At 46.4% G+C, this 25,282-nt stretch overlaps 2 protein-coding genes across 2 annotated transcripts in view; both read right to left on the bottom strand.

Annotated features, from left to right (window-relative positions):
• Positions 1-1,869, bottom strand: part of LOC118694984 (ATPase family AAA domain-containing protein 3) — a 28,223-nt gene extending 26,354 nt beyond the window's left edge. Inside the window, exons 1-2 of the mRNA XM_036396341.2 lie at positions 1,652-1,869; positions 29-105 (exon numbers count right to left, since the gene is read on the bottom strand). Coding sequence (XP_036252234.2) covers positions 29-73 — 45 coding nt within the window. The 5' untranslated portion in view covers positions 74-105; positions 1,652-1,869. The remainder of the gene's footprint in view (positions 1-28; positions 106-1,651) is intronic.
• A 1,004-nt stretch (positions 1,870-2,873) lies between these two features.
• VWA1 (von Willebrand factor A domain containing 1) lies at positions 2,874-24,049 on the bottom strand. The gene is made up of 7 exons (XM_036396390.2): positions 23,602-24,049; positions 19,063-19,626; positions 10,599-10,877; positions 9,334-9,606; positions 7,821-7,972; positions 7,194-7,311; positions 2,874-4,719 (listed from the first exon to the last, which is right to left on the bottom strand). The coding sequence occupies exons 1-7, from the start codon at positions 23,744-23,746 to the stop codon at positions 4,670-4,672; spliced, it is 1,581 nt and encodes a 526-aa protein (XP_036252283.1). The 5' UTR covers positions 23,747-24,049; the 3' UTR covers positions 2,874-4,669.
• Positions 24,050-25,282: the final 1,233 nt, after the last annotated feature.

Genomic DNA, 25,282 nt, shown 5'->3' with positions numbered 1-25,282 from the left:
AGTTCCAAGGTGAGGAATCCCAACCCACCTTGAGTTTGGTTTGCTGCTCCAGCTGCAGGGTCTGCTCCTGCATCTGGGCCAGGCTCAGAGCGTCCTTGGCATGGCCTGGAGGGGAACAGAGACAGGGCAGGGCTCAGGCTTTAGATTTATATTTTCCAGATTCTGTACTGATAGATCAGGTTTTAGCGTTGCTGTTTTCCAGATTCTGTTTTCCACATTTTCTGTTTTCCAGATTCAGGTTTTGGCTTTTCTATTTTTCAGATTCTGTACTGATGCCTAAGGTTTTAGATTTTATATTTTCCAGATTCTGTGCTGATATCTCAGGTTCTGGCTTTTCTATTTTCCAGATTCTGAACAGGTATCTCAGGTTCTAACAGTTCTGTTTTCCAGATTCTGTGTTAATGCCTCAGGTTTTAGATTTTCTATTTTCCAGATTCTGTGCTGATGCCTCAGGTTCTGGCTTTTCTATTTCTCAGATTCTGTACAAATATCTCAGATTTTGGCTTTTCTATTTTCCAGATTCTGTGCTGATGCCTCAGGTTTTAGATTTTCTGTTTTTCACATTCTGTGCTGCTTTAGTGGGTCTGGGTTCACATTATGGGATGGAGAGCTCTGTGCACAGAGCAGGGAGACAAAACAATTCCTGCTCCAGCTGGGCACCAAGGACAAATGATCCAAATCTCAGCCCAGGAGCACAAACACCGTGGGCTGGAGAGAGAAAAACAAGGATGGGACTGCATGGGCTAAAGCTGGAATTGGACACTCCAAGATGCAAATGGAGCAGAACTTATAATTTTGTGACTGATCATCCATTTTTGGGACCATTTTGGTTCATCCTGGGTTCATCCTGGGACCATTTTGGTTCATCTTGGGTGCAGCCCTGGCTGGGCTCTTGTGCTGCCCAAGGTGGATCCATGGAGGAGAAACTTTTCATAAATCCCTGCTTTATTCTTTAACTCTGTTCTGGCTCAGCCTTCACAGGGCTTCACAGTGAGAGCACAGAAACTGCTGCCACCAATTCCTCTGGATGCTCAAGAACTTGGGAACAAAAGTCCAGGAGGATTAAAAATCCAGCTCAACATCACAAAGCCAGGACACAACGGGGGCTCAACCTGTGAACACCCCCAGAGCCCTTTTCTCCAAAAAGTAATAATTAATTAATGTGATAATGAAAGAGATAATTAATGCATCATTGCCTTTTCTATAAGGGAAGGCATATCCTTTCTTATAACTACAGAAGCATAAGTTTATGAATTTTTTTTTTGCTTAATGTCTGTGTATCGTAGTTTTACACCAATCTAAGCTTCTTCCAAGGCTGTCGATTACATCCTTGAGTATCTGTGGGAGTTTCTATTTGTCTGATTCTCCACACACCCTCTGTGCTCTTTGCTCCAGAGTGGAATAACCCCTCAATCCCTCTTTCTTTAAAGAAAAGTATCCTCCATAACACAGTTTCTATTTGAACATTTTTTATAACCTAAAATATATTTTACACACTACTAAAGAGAATTAACACAGCATTACTTTCTAACACAACACATATAACATACATTTGAATATTTGCGAAAAGCCAATCATAAAACACACGCATTTTTCACACAGACCCCTTTCCTCCACCCCACCGAGCCCTCCCGCCCGTCCCTTCACGCACGGGACGCGTCCAACTCCCGCGCCGCCTTGGCCGCGCGCTCCAGGCCCGTGGGGTCGAAGTTGCTCCATTTGTCCTTGGGCGTCTGACGGTCCCCGGCGCCTCCACCAGCGCCGCCACCAGCAGCGGGGCCGGGCGGCAGCGAGAGGCCGCTGCCGGTGCCCGGAGGAGCCGCGTCCCCGCCGCCGCCCGGGGCGGCGCCGCGGTTGAGCCCGAACAGCCACGACATGAGGACGGCGCCGGCGGCGGCTGCACGCGGAGGACGCGCCGCGGTCACTGCGCATGCGCGGTGAGGAGGGCCGGATTCCCATTGGGCAGACGGAGCGCCGCGCCGCGCGGTGATTGGTGGAGGGGAGCCGCGTGTGGGGTTTGATTGGTGGGAAGAGGCGGGAGGGGCGGGAGAGGAGGGTGGAGGGACGGAGAGCCAGGAGGGACAAATGGGGCGGGCGGCGCTTCCGCATAGCAACGGGAGTGAGGGGCGTTGCTAAGGGCCGCGAGGCGGCGCGCCCTGAGCGTTATCCCGGGATTGCCTTGGGGTTATCCCAGGTTTCCCTGGAAATCAGCCCCAGTTTGGCGTTATTCCGGGTTTCCCTTGGGGTTATCCCGGGATTCCATTGGGAATATCCCGGATTTCCATGGAAATCAGCCCCAGTTTGGCGTTATCCCAGATTTCCCTGGAAATCGGCCCCAGCCTGGTCCGGGTTTTCCTTGGCGTTATCCCGAGTTTCCCCTGGGGTTATCCCGGATTTCCTCTTAAATCGGCCCCAGCCCGGTGTTATCCCAGGTTTCCCTTGGAGTTACCACCGGTTTCTCTTGGGGTTATCCTGGATTTCCCTCAAAATTCTCTCCTTGGAATGGCAGAGAGGATAAGAAAGCAGAAAAGGGGAGTGAGGAGAAACCCATTGCTGCGGTTATCTGGGATAAAGAGCAGGATTTCCCATGGAAATCATCATTTTGGAATCATCAATACCAATATATTTCTGTTTTTTACATTTCCCACACATTTTTTGAGTGATGGGAGTAAAGTTTGGAGTAAATCAGGTTATTCAGGCATGGGTGGAACACGCTCTTCATTTAAAATTATGATTTAACAGGGTGATCTCAGAAGCTTTTCCCAATTTTTATGATTCTATGAATTCCAGCTTTTCAACCCCTGGAACAAAACCCACAATTCCCCCCCCAAAAACCCCACAGGTTTTCCAGCAAGCACAAAGGAAACATTCAGTAGCTTTTGTATTTATATTTATTTGTCTTCAAAAGGCTGTGTTACAACTGGGGGGGATGAAAATTAATGCATTAATAAACTATGCAGTGAGTTTTGTGCAAACTTAATTTCTGTCCTACAGCGAGAAGAAACAAAATCATTTTATTGCATGAGCAGTTCCAGGGGCTTTGTGATCCTTTCAACACTGAGATTAATCAGTCACAAATGCACATTTCAGAGGAGGACAAAAATCACATGAAAATCTCTTTATAGAGTTAATGAATGACTCACCTCCCTTCTCTCCTGAACAAGACAGCCCAAGGAAAAATGCTCCAGAAAGGTGGAGATGAAGGATTCAGCTCTCAGGAGACAAAGTCAGGGATAAAAGTTCCTCTCAGCCCCAAAAGGAGCTGATTTAAGCTGTTTTAAGAAGGGTTTTTGAGGCTGAATGGGGCTCTCCACAAACAGCTCTGCTTCAAAACCAAGTTCCACATGGAGGGAAAATAAGCAATAAATTTAAAATAGAGCAAGAGTTACTGAGGGAGGGTGTTCCCACTGATGCTGGGGTTTAGCAGAGAAATATCTACATTTCTTTACAGCCCTAAGCCCTGAACTTTGAAACCATTTGCTTGGTCACCAGGTATTTATAATTAATTATATTTCTTTTCTTTTTTTTTTTTTTTTCCCCAGCTCCCCTTTCCAGAGTGGCTTAGAGGCAGCGAGTTCAGACTTAGGGGCAAAGGGAAATAATCAAATAATCAGATTTACTCTTTTTTACCTTAAAAACCCTGATTTTTAAGTGTAGCTCAAGCTTAGCACTGGGTGAAAGCCCAAGACAAGACACCAGAGATGTGCTGTGTGTGTTCAGAGTGCAGAGGAATGATAGTGCTGGAGACTTATTGCCTGTAATTAGTCACAGAACAGGCTAATTAATCTCCACAAGGACAGCAGCACTCCCATTTCGTTGAAGAGGGGTTGCAGGAATGCCAGAGCAATGATCCAGGCAGGAGCACAGAAACAAAAAATAAATGTTTTAGATGCTTTTGTCTGGCTTTTCTGGGCTCTCAGCTGCTCCTGGAGGGAAGCACATTCCCAGGATTTTGGGTTTCCTGCTCTCTCATTCCTTCCAGGGAACCTGGAGGGGATGGGTTGGATTCAGGAATGCCAGAAGGAAGTTGAACAGCCAAATCCTGAATGTGCTCATGAGCTGCAAAAAGAAACCTGCATCAACCTTGAATAAATAGAGAACAAGCAAGAGTGAGGATCCACTTTGAGGATCCACCAGAGGATCCACTCTGCCTTCTGTTTGGTGCTCGTGTGTCTGTGAAATCTGGAATCAGCTCTCAGCTGCTCCTGGAGGGAAGCACATTCCCAGGAATTTGGGTTTCCTGCTCTCTCATTCCTTCCAGGGAACCTGCAGGGGATGGGTTGGATGCAGGACTGGATTTGGCCAGGTGGAAGATGAACAGCCAAATCCTGAATGTGCTCATGAGCTGCAAAAAGAAACCTGCATCAACCTTGAATAAATAGAGAACAGCAAGCAAGAGTGAGGATCCACCAACTCTGCCTCTGTTTGTTACTCGTGTTTCTGTGAAATGGGGACAGATTTGGCATCTTTTAGTCACGTTTTTAGTCACACTGGTCGTTCCATGCATTCAGCCAAGCCTTTAAACCTGGGAGAGCTTGGCTGGGGCCAGGTTTGGGCTGGACACCTGCAGGGACAGCACAGCCTGGGACAGGAGCTGGTTCCTCCCCTGACTCCTCCTTTTTGTCCAAATCTTTGTCCATTCCAGACCTTTGCTGTGCTGGGAATGAGCTCACTGCAGTCTGTCCTGCTCTCTGTGCCTGTATCCTTGGGCCTCTGTGGCTGGAGGGACACAAGGAATGGAAATGTCAGAATACAAGGAATTAAAATGTCAGAATACAAGGAATTAAAATGTCAGGACATGAGCAATACAAATGTCAGCTTTAGCCACCCATTCTCCACATCTGAGTCACAGATCTCACCCCTTATTTTTTATCCATTAGATGCATAAATAAAGTTTAATAAATAATTTATATGTTTAATATTTTAATAATATTAATTAATAAATAACATTAATGATTAAATTAATAATAACTAATATAATATGAAATAATATTTAAAGAATAAATTAATTTATGCATTTTATGCATTAAACACATAAATAAATTTTAATAAATTTATTTATTTAATATTTTAACAATATTAATTATTAAATTAATAACAACAATACAATATTAAATAATATTAAGATAATAAATAAATAAATGTATTTTTATGCATTAAATGCAAAAATAAATTTCAATAAATAAATTTATCTGTTTAATATTTAAATAATATTAATAACAATTACTATAATATTAAATAATATCAAAATATTAAATAAAATAAATAAATGAATAAATATATTTTTATGCATATGTCTCCACTCTACTCTTCTTCCTCCTGCCTGCAATAAACTCCACTAGGAGGAGTCTTACTCCTAAAAACAGGGGAAAAACCCAATTTTGATCAGTCCCTGTGGTGAAACAAGAGCGGTGATGGGCACAGAATATCCCAGCCCTGGGGGCTCCTCTGTGCTTTTGGAATGCATGAAGCAGAATTTCTCTCTCCCCTCAGAGAGAGAAAAGAATGCAGGGTTTGAATTGGAACCTTTAGAAAAACTGAAATATATTCAGCCACACAGTAGGAGTGGAAGTTTTCATTTTAAGTAAGTAGAAATATATTTTAAGTGCCTTAAGAGTGGGTGTTAATGAGTAAAAGCCCTAAAGCCCAGTTTAAAGTTCAGTAGTTTTCCCTTTCACAAAATTAACTTAGCTCCAGACATAATGAAATTGCTTACATTCCTTTCTATTCCTTTCAAGCCTTCTGATGAAATCCTCTCTTCTATTCTTTTAGTATAGTTTTAATATCTAATTGTCTTTTAATATAATATATATCATAAAATAACACATCAGCCTTCTGCAACATGGAGTCGAGATTCTCCTCTCTTCCCTCGTCCTGGGGCCCCTGTGAGCACCACCACTCGTGCAATAAACGAGTGATGTATTCACTTGATGTAAACAACTGAGGCATTCATGCAATAAACAACTGATGTTCTCATGCAATAAACAACTTTATAAGCACCAGCTTCTGTCTCTTTGAAGACCAAAAACCCTCTCCTGACTGCAAGGATGCCTCTGTCACGGACACATTTTATGAACAATCCTTTTGCTGGGATCTTTTCTCCTGAGAAGCTGAGAGGCCTCAGAAATGAAATGTAAACAATAATTATCTGCTGCTGTGGAATGCAACAGGTGCATCTTTGATTGGTCCCATGTGGTTGTTTTTAATTAAGGGCCAATCACAGTCCAGCTGGCTCAGACTCTCTGAGAGTCACAAGATTTTATAATCATTCCTTTCTATTCATAGCTGGCCTTCTGATGAAATCTTTTCCTTCTATTCTTTTAGTATAGTTTTAATAGATCATTTTCTTGTAATATTATATATATCATAAAATAATCAATCAGCCTTCTGAAACATGGAGTCAAGATTCTCATCTCTTCCTTCATCCTGGGACCCCTGCAGACACCACCACACTTGTGCAATAAAGAACTGAGGTATTCATGCAATAAACAACTGATATCCTCATGCAATAAACAACTTTATAACCACCAGCTTCTGTCTCTTTGAAGAGACCAAACCTGTGGGAATCCATAAAATCAGAAAGTTTCGGGAAAGCTGCAAAAGGCCTCAGAGACAGCAGAACTGTGATTGGAGCTAAGCAGGAGCCATGAGATTGGGCAGCAGAAATGTGAAATGTAGAAAATAAGGACAAATAGAACAATGGTCTGTGTATTAATGCTTGGCTAGAATAACTCCCTAAGCTACAGAAAAGTTTATCTAGCAAGATATTAGGAAGTTTTAAGCTTGATAATGGAGCTCTGTGCATTGTGTTTTAAGGCTTACAAGCAGGTATTGTATTCAAAATAAGCAAGCGCTGTTTAACCAAAGGGATTTGTGCTTATAATGGTTGGATGGAACCACTGTCAATACAGAATATATACTATACAGATATAAATACTGTCAATGTGCTTTTGCTTTGTGCGAATGGTAAAAAAACTTATAAAGTGAGTTGTAACATGAAGTTCTTTGCCTGCTGCCGGGGACGTGACCTGCTGGCATCTTCCCATTGCCATAACCATGGAATTTCCAGTGATGCTGGACAATAAAACAGCCCCAGGCCCGTTCCCAGCAGTCCCATCCCATTGGGGATTTGTGCAGAGAGCCCGGCCCAGTGACCCAGACCCTCTGGTGACTGCAAGGGTGCCCCAGCTCACCTGGGTGCCTGCGCACGGTGCGGCAGAGCCTCGGGCCGGGCTGGCTGCGGTACAGGGGCTGCACGCACACCCTGCCCCTGCTGCCCCGGGGCAGGTCGCTCAGCAGCACGCTGTGCACCTGGGAAACACGGCGGGACAGGGAGAATTCTGGTAAATTTTAGTAGGGGATAAAATAAGAGAGAGAAAAAAAAAACCCAAAAAACAAACAAACAAAAAAACCCCAAAAAACAAACAAACAAAAAAACAACAAAACCCCCCCAAAACAAACAAACAAACAAAACAAAAAAACAAAAAAACCCAAAAAAACCAAAAAAAACCCAAAAAAACCCCAAAAAACCCCCCAAAACAAACAAACAAAAACAAAACAAAACCAAAAAAAAACCAAAAAACCCCCAAAACAAACAAACAAACAAAAACAAAACAAAAAACCCAAAACCAAACCCAAAACACGTCACCCTATAAAATCCATTTTAACATTTGCAGAAACCCCCCAACATCATAACACATACCCGTAACACGCGGGCTTTTCCCTCCCCACGAACTCCCCGAGATTTCCCCGCATTTCACTGCAGGCGAACCTCCCGACAGCCGATGTTTTGGGAGGTTCTCGGTCCTTGTTTCACGCACCTGCGGGGACACGCTGAGCACGGAGGAGGCGCCGCTCTGGCGCCGGCAGCGCACCCGGTACCCCCGCACGGCCCCGGCCGCCGAGTCCCAGGAGGCTCTGACGCTGCTGGGACCCGCGTCCTCAAAGCGCAGGTGCCTCACCCTGGAGCCCTCTGCGGAGAGAAAATCCCTGTTGGTGCAGGGGATTGTTCCAGAGGGATCCCCGATCCCCTCCCCGGGAGTGCTGGAAACACAGCTTGGCTTTGGTGCAGAGAGAAAATCACTCTGCATCTTCCCGCTGGAGGAGATGAGAGGATACAGGCTCAGGGGAAATGTAGGTTGGGTATTGGGGGAAAAGTTTGTTACAGAAAGGGTGATGAAGTTTTTTCCAGAAAGGTGGTAAAGTTCTGGAATGGCTGCCCAGGGAGGTGCTGGGGTCACCATCCCTGGGTGTGTTTAACAAAGCCTGGGTGTGACACTGGGTGCCAGGGTTGAGTTGAGGGGCTGGGTTGGACTCCATGGTCTTGAAGGTCTCTTCCAACCTGGTCATTCTGTGAATTCTGTGAAAAAGACCTTTGAGATCCACATAAATTCCAGGGAAAATCAGGCTCTTAGAACCACCCATCCAGCACTGCAGAATACCAAACCCTTCCAGAAAAAAGAGAAAAGGAGACTCAAGGGTGACCTTGTCACTCCCTACAGCTCCTGAAAGGTGCCTGTGCTCAGCTGGGGCTGGGCTCTTTCTCCAGGAAATTACAGAACCAGAGCACACAGCCTCGAGCTGCACCAAGGGAAATACAGGGTGGGTATTGGGAAGAAGTTTTTTCCAGAAAGGTGATAAAGGTTTTTCACAGAAAGGGTGAGAAAGTTCTGGAATGGCTGCCCAGGGAGGTGCTGGGGTCACCATCCTGGGTGTGTTTAACAAAGCCTGGATGTGGCACTGGGTGCCAGGGTTGAGTTGAGGGGTTGGGGTGGGTTGGACTCCATGGTTTTGAAGGTCTCTTCCAACCTGGGGATTCTGAGAATTCTGTGAATTTGGGGGAATTTTAGGAATTCCCAGGAACCAGGGAGGTGATGGAGTCACCATCCCTGGATGTGGCACTGGGTGCCAGGGTTTAGCTGAGGGGTTGGGGCTGGGTTGGTCTTGAAGGTCTCTTCCAACCTGGGGATTCTGAATAATAAAAATCCACCCAGGGACTGGATTCTGAATAATAAAGAACCAGGATTCTGAATAACAAAAATCCACCCAGGGACCGGATTCCGAATAATAAAAAAACGGATTCTACAGTTTTTTATTTACAGAATCTGAATAATAAAAATCCGCCCAGGGACTGGATTCTGAATAATAAAAAAAACCAGGATTCTGAATAATTAAAAAACTGGATTCTGAATAATAAAAATCCACCCAGGGACTGGATTCTGAATAATAAAAAACTGGATTCTGAATAACAAAAATCCACCCAGGGACTGGATTCTGAGTCCACCCTGAGGCAGGAGACCCTCTAGGGGCACTCCTTGTGCTGCCCCCGCTCACCTTCCAGGGTGCAGGCCTTGGCTGACAGGGATTTCTCCTTCCCAGACCTGTAGATGGCCGTCACTGTCACCAGGTAGGTGGTGTTGGGTGCCAGGTGCTGCACCAGGGTGCTGTTGTGGCTCCCATCCACCTGCAGCAGCTTGGCTGAGTTCCCTGGCAGGGGCCCATAGAGCACCTGGTAGGAGGCCACGCTGTCCAGCACAGGAGCCCAGCTGACCTGGAAGCTGCGGGGCCCAGAGTCTGAGATGAGAACCTGAACTGGGCTGATTTCCTCTGGGAACAGTGGAGAGAGGTGAGAATGAGGATTTAATGAGAATTATTGACCTGCAGCATCTTGGGGTTCAGGGGTGTGGAATTCAAATCAACCCAGTGGAATTACAATCAACCCTATGGAATTGAAATCAACCCAGCAAGGAATTCAAATCAACCCAGTGGAATTAAAATCAACCCACTGGAATTCAAATCAACCCAGTAAAATTATAATCAACCCTGTGGAATTGAAATCAACCCAGCAAGGAACTAAAATCAACCCAGCAAGGAACTAAAATCAACCCAGCAAGGAATTAAGATCAACAGAGTTGAATTAAAATCAACCCAGCAAGGAATTAAAATCAACTCAGTAGAAATAAAATTAACCCAGTGGAATTGAAATCAACCCAGCAAGGAATTCAAATCAACCCAGTGGAATTAATATCAGCACACTGAAATTCAAATCAGCCCAGCAAGGAATTCAAATCAGCCCAGCAAGCAGATGTTGATGCTCATCCCACGGCTCAGCCCAAAGCAAAGAGTTTCTCTGCCTTTCAGCCACAGCTGTTCTCACATGCAGAAAATTAATATTGTGTACAAGTCCACCTTGACTCTGCCACCCCTGCCCAGTTTTCAGTTTGCCCCCTCTGTGCAGTCTGTCCCCAGCATAAATCTGAGTTATTTTCTGCACAGAGAGGCTGATTTTTATTATTTTCTGCACAGAGAGGCTGATCCTGCTCCGAGTTCTTCCCCTCTCAAACCCAGACTTCCCTTAGGTCATCCCAGCATCCTCCATCTCCACCTCCAGCCCCAGGTGGGATCCTGTCTTGTCCCCACGGCCCAAGCCATGCCCCTTTACCTGGCAGGGTGGTGACCCAGGTACCTGGCACAGTGGTGACCCTGGTCCCAGCCATGCCCCTTTACCTGGCAGGGTGGTGACCCTGGTGCCCCAAGGTCCCAGCCATGCCCCTTTACCTGGCACAGTGGTGACCCTGGTCCCAGCCATGCCCCTTTACCTGGCAGGGTGGTGACCCTGGTTCTCTGGGGAGGGAAGTAGTGCACGTTGGACTCGGGGATCAGCGCCACCTCGTAGGTGGTTCCTGGCGCCAGCTGGCTGAGCACGAGGCTGCTCTGAGCCCCGGGCACCTGCAGGGTGCTCCTGGCAGCGGGGTCCCCCCCCGGGCCGTACTCCAGGCTGTAGAAGCCGCTGTCCTGGGACAGCAGCTGCGGCCACACCAGGCGGAAGCTGCTGGAGGTGACGTCGGTGGCGTGCAGGCGGTTGGCCTGGATGACATCTGGAAAAGGGACAGGGGACAGAAATCACTGCTGGCATCAACCCCCAGAGCAGGAGCAGCTGCAGTCCCCGCCCTTCTGGGTCAGAGATGCAGCTGGCAGCAGCCCTGACTCACCAAGGGGTGGTGGTGGATTAAGGGTTTTTTTGATTCAGAGATGGAGTAACTGAGAAGTGTTGTAAAGGCTTTTATTTTTTTTTATCTTTTTATTTTTATCTTATTTTATTTTTAATATATTTATATTTTAATATATTATTTAATATTTTTAATATATTTTAATATGTTTTATTTTTAATATAGTTTATATTTTCTATAGTAATTTTTAATATATTTTTATGTCTACTTTATAATTTATATATACTCAATATATAAATATTTAATATATTTTATTATATACATTTATATTTTAACAATATTTTATATTTCATACTTTTATTTTTATTTTATATATTCATATATATTTATATTTTATATTTATACTTTAACATATTTTATATATTTATTATGTTTATATATTTTATATATGTATATTTATATTTATTTTATATTATGTTTAAATATATAAATATATATTTATTTAAAGATATTTATATACCTTATTATATTTTTATTTAATATATTTATATTTTGTATATTTTATTTACATATTTATATTTTAAAATTTATTTTTATTTTTTAGTTTAATGTGAAGGATGAGACAATACAGATGTTATAATTTATGTTATCACAATCAGAAGCCAACTATTTCTTAATTATAATACATTATAAGTGTTTATAACACTAAATTTATATATTTGTGTATTTATTTAAATATATATTTACATATATACTTAAATGTATTTATATACCTTATTATATTTTATTTTATGTATTAATATTTTGTACATTTTTATTTAAAATAAAATGCTGTAAATGTCTTAAAGCTAATTATCTAAAATTACCTTTTTTGAGTCGTATTACAATGTATTTTTACAGTTCTATTTCCCTGAAGCACCCAGCCTACAGATCTGGTCTAGATCGAGAGATCTGGTCTGGATCTGGTCTAGATTGAGAGATCTGGTCTGGATCTCTAATCTAGGGTAGAGAATTAATTCTCTACAGATTAATTTCCCTGTGGAAATCCCCAACCAGTGACACCAAACCAGCAAAGCCCTGCGCAAGAAGCAGCCCAGAGCGTGGAGAGCTCCATTTCTCCTGCTCTGTGCCAGTGCCTAGGGGAGAGGGCAGGACCCAGGCAGTGCCAGCCCAGCTGAGGTCACTCCCTCCTGCCGGGCTCACAGAGCTCCCTTGTTCGGTGACATTCGACACTCAGAGAGGGCCCTCTTGTGCCGCCTCACCTCTCCCTGCCCCTGGGCACGGAACTCTCAGAAACCACAGAATCACAGAACGCACAAAACCACAGAATCCACAGAATTCACACAATCACAGAATCCACAGAATCACAGAACGCACAAAACCACAGAATCCACAGAATTCACACAATCACAGAATCCACAGAATTCACAAAACCACAGAATCCACAGAATCCACAGAATTCACACAATCACAGAACCCACAGAATTCACACAATCACAGAACCCACAGAATCACAGAATGCACAAAACCACAGAATCCACAGAATTCACACAATCACAGAATCCACAGAATCACAGAATGCACAAAACCACAGAATCCACAGAATCACAGAATCCACAGAATTCACACAATCACAGAACCCACAGAATTCACACAATCACACAATCACAGAATCCACAGAATCACAGAACTCTCAGAACCACAGAATTCTCAGAATGACCAGGTTGGAAGAGACCTTCAAGACCATCGAGTCCCACCCAGCCCCAACCCCTCAACTCAACCCTGGCACCAGTGCCAAACCCAGGCTTTGTTAAACACACCCAGGGATGGTGACTGTTTCTTTTTGAGCCTTTTTTTTGTGCCACCTCGGAGTTCCAGAGCACAAATTCCAGGCACAAATCCCTCTGGTGGTGCTGGGCAGCTCCCTCTGCTCCTTGGCCCTTCTGACGTGTCCATTTTGGGCACAATTCCACCGTTCTCTGGTCTTCCAGAGGGGCACAAACACACAGGACTTTGTTTCTAACTCCAGGGGAGTGGCATGGAGATCTCTTCTGGTTTTAAATGATTTTTAAGAGCTTTGAAGTGCCCCTAAATCCTTATAAAAGCACCTTCCAGCTCATGCTCAGGTAGCTCTCTCTGGCTCCCCATTGCACAGAGGTGAAGGGAGGCACAGAATCCCTCCCAAAGCTGCAAATTTGGGCTGCTTTGCCTTCCCAGACTCATCCTTTAGCTGGGAGAGGATCAGCTCTCCTCCCCTGAGCTGCTCTGAGCCCTGCCAGCTTCCCTGTACCAAATAAAACAGGCTCAGTTTTTCCTCTGAGCTGTTCCCTGGCAGGAACATTTCCCTGCTCTGTGCCCTGCCCATCCCATCCCATCCCATCCCATCCCATGTCCTGGGGCCCTGCACCCTTTCTGGGAGCCCCACAAACCCCAGGGGCCAAGCCACAAAGGGACAGGGAGCACAGGAAAGGTCTCAGTGCTGCCAAAAATCCTGCCAAAAGCTCAGGGAGTGGAAATGAGTGAGCTTGGAGCAGGGAAACTGTGAATGGAGGGGGCAGATCAAAGGACAAGGAGCAGGGAGCCCACAGCAAGCAGCTCTGCCCCTTCTTGCCAGAGCCCTGGAAGTTTCAGCATATAAAGAGGGCAATAAAGCACAGAAAACAGAGAAATAAAAGCCCACAATTGTGAGAAATGGATTTATAGAGAGTTCTCAAACACAAGGCTCACACAGTGTGCATCTGTGTGCAAACCTGGAGATAAGAAATGCTGATTTAGAAATGCCATGGAACAGGACAGACATTGTGGAGAGAGAAATGGAACAAGAAAAAAAAAGTTTCAAAAGATGACCTTACAGAAAAGATGAGACACTTTGGAGAAACAGAACTATGAAAGATGCATTGTAGTAGGAGCCATGAGGGGTAATTTTAGATGATTGGCCTTAAAACATTTACAACATAGTGTAGCTAAAGCAAATAAGCAAAAAAACCCACTTACAATGTACTATAATTAAGAAATAATCAACTTCTGGTTGTAATAGCATGAATTATAACATCTGTATTGTCTCACCGTTCACATGAGACTGAAAATAAAACAAAAGTTTTTCAAACACCTCTCAGTTGCTCCATCTCTAAGTTAGGAAAAAAGCTGAATCCAACACACAGTGTTTCCCAACCCCTCTGCTCCCAGAGGGAAGCAGCAATAATTAATAATAATTAATAATAATTAATAATAATTAATAATTAATATCCTGTAGAGGACCCAGGCAGTGCCTGCCTGGTGACACTCAGCTGGTGACACTCTCCCTCCACCTCCTGCCTCTTGGGCACTCCAAACACCATTTTGCAGCCAGGAGCTCTGCAGAGATCAGGATCAGACTTGCAGGAATGCTGCTGGCTTCATGATGAGGGTAAGAAAAAAACAGCAGCAAGAACAGCTGAACAGCAAGAGCAGGACAGATTTGTCCCAAATCCCAGCTCCAGCTTCTCAGACCCACATCAGGACAGGTTCTCCTGCAGTTTCTCAGACCCAGATTAGCCAGGATTTCTGCCTGGCTCCAGGAGAACCTGCCCTAATCTGTGGATTATTTCTAATTCTAGATTATTTCTAGAATAATTATTTCTAATTCTATTTCTAATTCTCCTAATCTGGCTCTGAGAAGCTGCAGCTGGGATTTGGGACGAATCAAATCTGTGTTCTGGCTCTGTTTGATGTGAGTGGGGCAAGGTTCTGATTCTGGCAGGGGGGACAGAGCTCAAAGCCATCCTGCAGCAGGACTCACAAAATCAGACTTGCAGGAATGCTGCTGGCCTCATGATGAGGGTAAGAAAAAAACAGCAGGAAGAACAGCTGAACAGCAAGAACAGGACAGATTTGTCCCAAATCCCAGCTGCAGCTTCTCAAACCCAAATTGAGACAGGTTCTCCTGCAGCTTTCAGACCCAGATTGGGACAGGTTCTCCTGCAGCTTTCAGACCCAGATTGGGACAGGTTCTCCTGCAGCTTCCCAAACCCAAATTGGGACAGGTTCTCCTGCAGCTTTCAGACCCAGATTAGGACAGGTTCTCCTGCAGCTTTCAGACCCAGATTAGGACAGGTTCTCCTGCAGCTTTCAGACGCAGTTTAGGACAGGTTCTCCTGCAGCTTCCCAAACCCAAATTGGGACAGGTTCTCCTGCAGCTTTCAGACCCAGATTAGGACAGGTTCTCCTGTAGTTTTCAGACCCAGATTGGGACAGGTTCTCCTGCAGCTTCTCAGACCCTAGTTGGGACAGGTTCTCCTGCAGTTTTCAGACCCAAATCAGGACAGGTTCTCCTGTAGTTTTCAGACCCAGATTGGGACAGGTTCTCCTGCAGCCAGACAGAAGAACCTGTCCTAAACTGGGTCAGAGAAGCTGCAGCTGGGATTTGGGAGGAATCACTTCTGGCTCTGTTTGATGTGAGTGGGGCAAGGTTCTGGTTCTGGCAGAGGGGACAGAGCTCAAAGCCTTCCCTGCAGCAGGACTCACCCAGGACCCATTTGGGGTCAGAAACGCTCTGCTCTGAGCACATGTGGGACGTGGTGATGCTCAGGGCTTGCAGGCTCCTGCAAAGCCTGGCTCAGGAGCTGGTGCCAAAGGCTGGCAGGAGTCAGCAGCCCCAGCTTAACTGGGCTGAGCACAGAGCAAGTGGCTGCAGGCACGGGGCTGATGTCAGCTCAGAGGAATGCCTTGCTTTCACAACACTGAGGGTCCTTCCCCAGCACCAAATGCCACACTTTGGGCACATCTGAGATGCAACAGAAGGAGCCTGAGCTCCTGCACAGCCTGGGAACCTTCCCCTCCCTCTGGGCAGGGTGGAGGTGCCTGCCAGGAGCCAGCTGTGCCACAGCCAGGCTGGCTGGGAGCTGCTTTCTGCAGGGAAAAAAAAGAGATGTCCTGATCTTAGGACTGAAAACCTCTTGTAAAGCTATGGAGAAGGATGCAATTGATACATCAGAGTCCCCTTTTCCTTGTAAGGCCTTGAAAAGTTTGGGGCAATGATTTGTTCAGCAAAGGGCTCCAGGCTAAAGTAAGCAAATGTTAAAGTAGCTGTGATGCCATGAGAAATTTGAACAGAGAAGAAGAGAAGAGTGATGAGACCCTGTGCCCTCACAGAGAGGAGGAGAAGATCTCTGCTCTCAGAGCTGAAGGTGATTTCAGAAATAGATGTAGAGAACATTTGCTCTTGAACAGCTCATCCTTAAACTAATACCACATAAGCTGACATGGCCCATAAACACAACTGTGGGAAAAGCTGTGAAAAAGCAGGAGGGACTCCAGGATTGCATGGGCTGAGGGAAAACAGGCAGTGAGCACCCCCAGCCCCTGTCCTGCCCCCCTCCCAGGGCATCTCTGGAGCCATTGCAGCTCCACCACATCTCAGGGGTGTCTCCCTGTGCAGGCTGGGCCCACCTGAGGCAGCAGCAGCTTGGCAGGGAGCCTTGGTTTGGAATTTCTGCGGAGCAGGCAGGAAACAGCCCAGCCTGGAGAGCAGATGGAAGGAGGAGAGCAGCTCCTGACAAAGCTTGTTTGTGCCTCTCCAAAGGCCTCCACTGTTTTTTTGGGTTTTTTTGGTTTTTTGTTGTTTTTTTTTTTAAGAGTAGCAGGAGATGAAGATAAGAGAGGAGTGATAATTAAACCAGTCTGGGCCATTCCAGAGCTGGAATTAATTAATTCCTGCCTGCCAAGATGCTGTCAGTCCCTGCCATGCCAGGAGGGGTGCTGGCTGAGGGCTGCCTCCTCCAGGTAGGGAGCAGTGGATTAAGTGGCTTTATTAAGGTGAAATCAGGTGATGTGACCAAAACCTGGCACTTTGCAAGCCCTGGGTTCCTGTGGGAATCTCACCCAGCATTAAAATCCCAGCCCAGGAGGTTTTAGGGCTTGCTGGATTCACAGAATGAACATTACCCTCAGGCACAGCAGTCCTGACCTCTGCAGGTTTTAGATCTCCTTTGTTCTTTTGGGGTTTCACATAAAACAACACAGCTGGGACTCCTCAAACCTTTGTTTTTTGGGGTTTCACCCCAAAGGATATAGCTGTGACTCCCCAAACGTTTATTCCTTTGGGGTGAAACCCCAAAGGACACGACTGTGCCTCCCCAAACCTTTGTTCTTTTGGGGTTTCACACAAAAGGACATGGCTGTGAGTCCTCTTTGTTCTTTTGGGGTCTCACACAAAAGGGCACAGCTGTGACTTCCCAAACCTTTATTCTTTTGGGGTTTCACAAAAAAGGACATGGCTGGGACTCCCCAAACCTTCATTCTTTGGGGTCTCACACAAAAGGACATGGCTATGACTGCCCAAATCTTCGTTCTTTTGGGGTTTAACCCCAAAGGAAACAGCTGTGGTTCCCCTTTGCCCTTTTGGGGTCTCACAGGGCAGGCAGCTGTGGCACAGGGGCATTTCCAGTGGCATTTCCCTCTCTGCAGCCCTGTGAATTAACCTTGGCCTGCCAAGGCAGGGCTGGGCTGTTCCTCCAAGGCTCTGCTGGCCAAGTCAGTCCAGGGATCTGGCAGATGTGGAACACGTTAGAACAGGGATTTATGGAACAAAAACATTCCTTTCCTATAGCCTCAATGCTGACAGCAGGCACTGTCCTGAACTGTGTTTTGTAAGAGAACAACTGCAGGAGTTGGAGGTCTCAGCCCCTGATGGTGAATTTTAGGGAGTCAGATCTATCCCAAACAAGAGCTGGAAGGAGCTGACAGGACCAAATCCTTGCCAGGGACACACATCCCGTTTTAGATGTGCTCAACACGTTTGTGTTCCTCCATCAGCTGGCACAGAGACAGAAACTTTTGAGAGGAAAAAAATAAAAACCACTCTGAGTGTGAAAATCAGCTCAGGGGGCTCAGGCACTTTGTGTCCACAATTTACTGAGGTGAAATCACTCCTGTTTGGGAAATCTTTGGTTAACAGCCTGTGCAGGTGGGGCATTTCTGAGCTCTGCCTGGGGTGTGCAGATGCCTGACCTGCATGACTCATCCCAAAGACTTGTGGGGTTTTAAGGAATTCAGATATTTTGAGTTCCTCACAAACACAAGTTCACCTCACCAAAGGGAACCTGTCCCACTCACACAAATATTCCAAGGGCAAATATTTATCCCAGACCTCCCAGAAGCCTTGGTTTGTAGTCAGACCTGTGGCAGGGATTTGGTAATTGGATTCTGGTGATAATTGCTTATATTAATTAACTCAATCACTCAAAGCTGTGCCTGTCTGGAGACAGTCACAGATTTTTCTTTAGTGTTATATAGTATGGTTATAATATATAATACTAATAATATATAATAAATATATATATAATATAATATAGTATTAATGTAATATACTATAGTTTTAATAAAGCAATTGTTCAGCCTTTTGAATCATGGAGTCAGAGCACATTATTCTCTGTAGTATAGTTATAATATAGTTATAATATAATATTAATGTCATTTAGTATAATTTTAATAAATCAATTGTTCTGAATTATGAAATCAGAGCATGTTATTCTCTTTAGTATAGTTATAATATAGTATTAATATAATACTATATACATAATTACTATAAGATATTATATTACATATAATATATACCATATATATAATAATATATAATACATATATAATATATAATACATATATAATATATTATATATATTATATATAATATATAATACAATTAATATAATACTATATATATACACCATATTATATTAATACTATATCAATAGTATTAGTATAATATAGTATTAAAATAATATAGTATTAAAATAGTATTAAATAGTATAATATAATATAGCAATTGCTCAGCCTTCTGAACCATGGAGTCAGAGCACATTATTCCCTTCTGTATAGTTATAATATAGTATTAATATCATATAATACAATTTAATAAAGCAATTATTCTGAACCATGGGGTCAGAGCAAATTATTCTCTTTAGTGTAGTTATAATACAGTATTAACGTCATGTAGTTTTAATGAAGCAATTGTTCTGAACCATGGGGTCAGAGCACATTATTCCAGAGCCGGGTGATCACCTACACCAACAGCGATCAACCTGCACCATCCGAGCCCCACGCCGGGCCCTGCTGCCCCCTCGCCGTGCCAGCCTACCTCGGATGGCGTCCCTGAGCTGCTGGGTGATGATGGGCAGGTCATCCACATCCACAAAGTGCAGGTGCGTGTCCGAGGGCGGGCTGGCAGCCGCCGAGAGCTGCAGGAAGTTCCCGCGGCCGGTGCTGACGATGAACACGGTCACCCCCATGTCCTTCAGCAGCTGCATGGGCTCCGAGATGTCATCCGTGGAGAAGCCATCTGTCACCCACACCAGCACCTTGGGCACGTCCGGCCTGGCCCCAGCCTCGCTGCTGAAGAGCTTTTCCTTGGCCAGGGACAGCGCCTTGCCCGTGTTGGTGTCACCCATCCGCTGCCGCGTGCCCCCGATGGCTTTCCTCAGGGAGTCCCTGCTCAGGTGCTGGTCAAAGGGGAACTCCATGCTGGGCGTGGTGCTGATGTGGATGATGCTGGTCTGCACATCCCGAGGGCCAAAGGTGAAAGGGTGCAGGAGGTCCCACATGAACTCCTTGACTTTGGAGAACTCATAGCGGGAGACGCTGGCAGAGCTGTCCAGCAGGAACAGGAGGTCGCCCTCGGTGTTGGAGGTGGATGGCTGGGGAGCTGGCAGGGCAGAGAGAGGGAACTGCATCAGTGGAGTGCTGTGAGCCCAAAACCTGCACAGGCTGGGGAGGCACAGCCGTGTCCTTTGGGGTGAGACCCCAAAAGAACAAAGAGGAGTCACAGCTGTGTCCTTTTGGGTGAAACCCCAAAGAACAAAGCTTTGGGGAGTCCTAGCTGTGTCCTTTTTGGTGGAACCCCAAAAGAACAAAGAGGAGTCACAGCCATGCCCTTTTGGGTAAAACCCCAAAAGAACAAAGGTTTGGGGAGTCACAGCCAAATCCTTTTGTATGAAACCCCAAAAGAATAAAGTACAGACACAGTTGTGTCCTTCTGGGTTAAACCCCAAAAGGACAAAGATCTGGGGAGTCAGAACTGTGTCCTTTTGTGTGAGACCCCAAAAGGACAAAGAGGAGTCACAGCCATGTCCTTTTGGGTAAAACCCCAAAAAACAAAGGTTTGGGGAATCACAGCTCTGTCCTTTTTTCTGTACCCTGCAGCTCTGGGGGCACCATCCCATAAATGCTGGTTTTCTCCATTACTCATTGCTGTTAATTAGGGAAAGGCCCGTCCTGACCCCACAGGGCCCTGCCCTGGTTAACCAAACCAGCAGCTGGAGGGCAGGGGGGTGTTTGGAGCTGAAGGGACCCTCTGTGGGCCGAGCAGAAGCTTCTCCTTCATTCCAACCCCATCCCATGTGTGACACTGACTCCTGTGAGATGGAAACAAATTCCTCCTGTTCAGCAGAAAGAATCCATTAAAAATAAATAAATAAAATTGAGACAAAGGCTCTGCCCCCACCAACCCCATCCCATGTGTGACGCTGACTCCTGCACGAGATGGAAACAAATTCCTCCTGTTCAGCAGAAAGAATCCATTAAAAAAAAAAAAAAAAAAATCGAGACAAAGGCTCTGCCCCCATCAGGAGCGTGGCAAGGCTCACAAAACAACCAAGACACTGAAATCCTGAGCAGGTCCAGGCTCCCAATTCCCTCATCCTTCCTCCTGCTCCTTGTCCTGCATCCAGCACAAACATGCCATCCGTGCCAGAGGTGGAGGTTTGCAACCACCAAATCCCTGCTCACGCAAGCAGCTGCTGCTCTCGGGCGCTTCAGACGGCGTGGCCAGGTGCCAGATGAGGATTTCTCATTTTCAGGGGGGATCTGGAGCACCCATGAGCATTTTCCTGCCTCCTGGAGTGTCAGGGATAACTGAGATGTGATCCCTGAGCTCTGCTGGAGCCTGGGCAGGGACAGGGCACAGCAGGGTCCTGCTGTCACCCCCTGCGTGAGCCTGGGTCGATGCCCTGAGCTCAGAAGTGTTTTGAAGGGCTGGATTTGGGAAGCAAAATGTCCCCATGGAAACACAACGCTGCCTGCTGGCTTTTCCAGGAGGAGGAGAGCAGCTGGCCAGGCTTCCCCTGATGCTGACAGGAGAGATCCGGGCTGGGAGCTGAGCACAGCCTGATTCACACAGCCCCGGGCTCTGGGGCTCCCTCACAGCCAGCAGGGACCTGCTCCTGTCCGGGGTAGCTCTGCTTGACATCCCACTGTTGTCTTCTCTCACTGCTCGTGTTGGAACTCTGGGTGCTGAGGGTTTTAAGTTTTCTGTGCTTTTAAATGTACAGACCCCAAAGAGAACCTTTCTCCACATCCCCAGGTCAATGCAGTGTTCCAAAATGGAGTGACAGAACTGGGATTGTGGGTGTGGAGTTGGTTAGAAGTGTGTAAAATCACAGGGTGGAAAACTGAGAGTTTGGGGTTTTAGAATATAGAAATAAATATGAAGCTAGATGGAGGTTTTAGGGTGGAGGCAGGTTGTTCTTCTTCTCCATGGGTAAAATGTTCCTGTGCCCGTGGCACCACAGCCCCTCTGGACAAGCACCAGGAGCTGTGCCAGGCTGGGATGGGCATCTCCTGCCCAGAGAGGGGGAGGCCAAAGGCAGCTCATCCAAACCCAGCTCATCCCAAACACTGATCCTCCTGAACCCAGCTCAGCCCCAAACCCAGCTCAGCCCCAAACCCAGCTCAGCCCCAAACACTGATCCTCCTGAACTCAGCTCAGCCCCAAACGCTGATCCTCCTGAACCCAGCTCAGCCCCAAACCCAGCTCAGCCCCAAATGCTGATCCTCCTGAACTCAGCTCATCCAAACCCAGCTCAGCTCATCCAAACCCAGCTCATCCCAAACGCTGATCCTCCTGAACTCAGCTCATCCAAACCCAGCTCAGCCCCAAACCCAGCTCATCCCAAACCCAGCTCATCCCAAACCCAGCTCATCCCAAACCCAGCTCATCCCAAACACTGATCCCCCTGAACCCAGCTCAGCTCGCCCCAAGCCCACACCCAGCCTCTGGAGCAGGGCACAACCCTTGTGGAATGCCAAGGCTGCCTTGTCACAGCCCCTGAAGGCCTGAGCATTGTTCAGAGCTGGGAAATGCCACGGGTTGGGAAAATGCCACGGGCTCCCAGGGTGGCAGCAGGGCAGGACAATGGGAATGTGCCACGGGCTCCCAGGGTGGCAGCAGGGCAGGACAATGGGAATGTGCCATGGGCTCCCAGGGTGGCAGCAGGGCAGGACAATGGGAATTGCTGCTGCCGGGGTGGACTTGGGGAGCTGGGACAATGGCAGGAGCTGCAGCACTGTTCCTGCCCCAGCTGGGACACTGAGGGACAGACCCCAGCACCCTGTGAGGGATCTGAACCCAGCTGGGACATTGAGGGATAAAATCCAGCCTGGGACATGGGGACAGACCCCAGTGGGACACAGAGGGACAGAAGCCAGCACCCTGTGAGGGACAGACCCCAGTGGGACACGGAGGGACAGACACGAGGTTCCCTCTGGTTCCCCAGTGGATTGCAGTTCCCAGGTGCCCTGAAAACCAACCAGAACCATCCCTGCAGCCACAGAACCAAACAGAACAAACACAACATCCCTGCAGGCACTGAAAAGCAACCAGAACCATCCCTGCAGCCTCAGAACCAAACAGAACAAACACAACCATCCCTGCAGCCTCAGAACCAAACACAACCATCCCTACAGGCACTGAAAACCAACCAGAACCATCCCTGCAGCCTCAGAACCTTCTCCACACCAGGACAGACTGAACTGCAGCAGCTCAGCCACCGCTGAAGGGTGAATCCTGCCCTGATTCAGGATTGGGACATCATCCGTGTGTCCGTCCGTCCATCCATCCATCCCTGTCCATCCATCCATCCATCCCTCCCTTTCCCAATTCCAGCCCTGCAGGACTGCCCCGTTATCATTTCCCATCAGCAGCTCCCAGGAGAAAGAAAAGCTGAAGTTTTAAAGCCGAAGTGATTGAATTACAGCGATCAGGAGAGAACAGAGCGTTAATCACCACCTGGCTCCTCTCAGAGCCCTCAGTGAGGAGCGAGCACTTTTCCATGGGATTGCTTTAACTCTGTAAATTTCTGAACAATTTCCTCCTCCCCGCCGGGAGCAAAAGCAACAAAATTACATTCTAATTAATTTCTTGCTGCGATTACAGACAGGTTTCTTGCGCACAACTACTTCTAAACACCCAAAGCAGCACCTTATACTCAGTTTTTATTCTGCAAAGAGTTTTTGAGGCCAGCAGGAGGCAAAGAAGGGGGAAAAGCAGCTCAGGAACGTTTCACTTTTCAGGCACTCACCTGGCTCAGGGGTGTCCTGTCCCACAGCAAAATGCAGCCACAGAATAAAGGGAAAGCAGCACCTTGGGCTCAGTTTTTATTCTGAGAAGGGGTTTTGAGGCGAGCAGGAGGCAGGGAATGGGGTAAAGCAGAGCAGCAATGTTTTGCTTTTCAGGCACTCACCTGGCTCAGGTGTGTCCTGTCCCGCAGCAAAATGCAGTGGCAGAAAAAGGGAAAGCAGCACCATAGGTTGAGTTTTTATTCTAAAAAGGGTTTTTGAGGCGAGCAGGAGGCAAAGAACAGGGAAAAGCAGAGCAGAAACGTTTCCCTTTTCAGGCACTCACCTGGCTCAGGTGTGTCCTGTCCCGCAGCAAAATGCAGCCACAGAAAAAGTGAAAACACCACCTTGGCCAACATAGCAGAGCCTGGTCCTGCCCAAACCGCCTTGAATCCACCTGAGGGGGCCCGGCCGAGCCCGAGCTCAGTCATAGTCCGGGTCCGGCAGCCCCCAGAGCCATCCTGCAGCTCCGTCCGGGCTGGGCTGGGCTGGGCTGCGAGCTCTGGCTCCTGCAGGGAATTTTCCTTCCTCCCCCCACTCCTTTTAAAGCCATAAATCCATCCTGACAGGGAGGGTTGGAGGGGAGGCAGCTCCTGCTGTGCTCGTCCTCCTCCTCCTCCTCTTCTGCCGAGTTGAGCTCGCCCCAGGAGCGGGGGTTTCGTCCGTGTGCAGCTGGGCTTGGCTTGGAAAAAAAATAAAAATAAAATAATAATAATAATTAAAAAAAATATATATGTCCCTGTAGATAAAACTTTGGACCTGAGAGGCACTGGCAGCAGGCCAGGAACTACAGGGAATAAAAAGAAAAAAAACCAAAAAACAAAACAAAAAAAAAAAAAAAAAAAAAAAAAAAAAAAAAAAAAAAGGAAAGAGAAAAAAAAAAAGGGAAAGAAAACTGAGAGAAATCCAAAGTCCTGCTGGTCTGGAATGAGCTGGAAGAGGGAAAAAGGCGTTTATAAAGGAAAGGAAGAGTGGGGAAGGCAGGGAGCTGCCCTGCCCCGGGAATATTGGCCAATCTGCTGGGAGGAGCACGGGGAGCTCGGAGCTGCCCACGGGGCCCTCCCAGCGCTGGGGACACGCGGGGCTGCGGCCCCTGCGTCCCCCCGCCAGGGAAATTAATGCACAAACATCAGGAAAATTAATGCACAAACACCAAAAAATTAATGCACAAACACCAGGAAATTAATGCACAAACACCAAAAAATTAATGCACAAACACCAGGAAAATTAATGCACAAACACCAGGAAATTAATCCACAAACACCAGGAAAATTAATGCACAAACATCAGGAAATTAATGCACAAACACCAGGAAATTAATGCACAAACACCAGGAAAATTAATGCACAAACATCAGGAAAATTAATGCACAAACACCAAAAAATTAATGCACAAACATCAGGAAATTAATGCACAAGCACCAGGAAAATTAATGCACAAACACCAGGAAAATTAATGCACAAACACCAGGAAATTAATCCACAAACACCAGAAAATTAAATCCAAAACCACCAGAAAATTAAATCCAAAACCACCAGAAAATTAATCCACAAACACCAGAAAGTTAATGCACAAACCCCTTTGCTGAAAGCTTCAGGGGGAGGAGAGGCTGATTCAGATCCCTGAATTTCTGCATCCCTAACCCAGACATCCACTTGCTCCCACCAAATCCCACCAAATCCCACCAAATCCCATCATATCCCACCAAATCCCATCATATCCCACCAAATCCCACCAAATCCCACCAAATCTCATCATATCCCACCAAATCCCACCAAATCCCACCAAATCCCATCATATCCCACCAAATCCCACCAAATCCCACCAAATCCTCCTCCTGCCCCATCTCCAGACCCATCCAGAGCCCCTTGCTGAATAAATGGAGATTATTTCCTTCCATGCCTCACTTCCCAATTTAATAATTAAAATTGTAATTCATAATAAGTTTAATAAAAAATTATTAATTT

Source organism: Molothrus ater, chromosome 23 (genome assembly GCF_012460135.2).
Source record: "Molothrus ater isolate BHLD 08-10-18 breed brown headed cowbird chromosome 23, BPBGC_Mater_1.1, whole genome shotgun sequence".
NCBI classification, from domain to species: Eukaryota; Metazoa; Chordata; class Aves; order Passeriformes; family Icteridae; genus Molothrus; species Molothrus ater.
The sequence above is the reverse complement of the archived record's forward strand: the minus strand, read 5'-3'. Positions and strand labels throughout refer to the sequence as shown.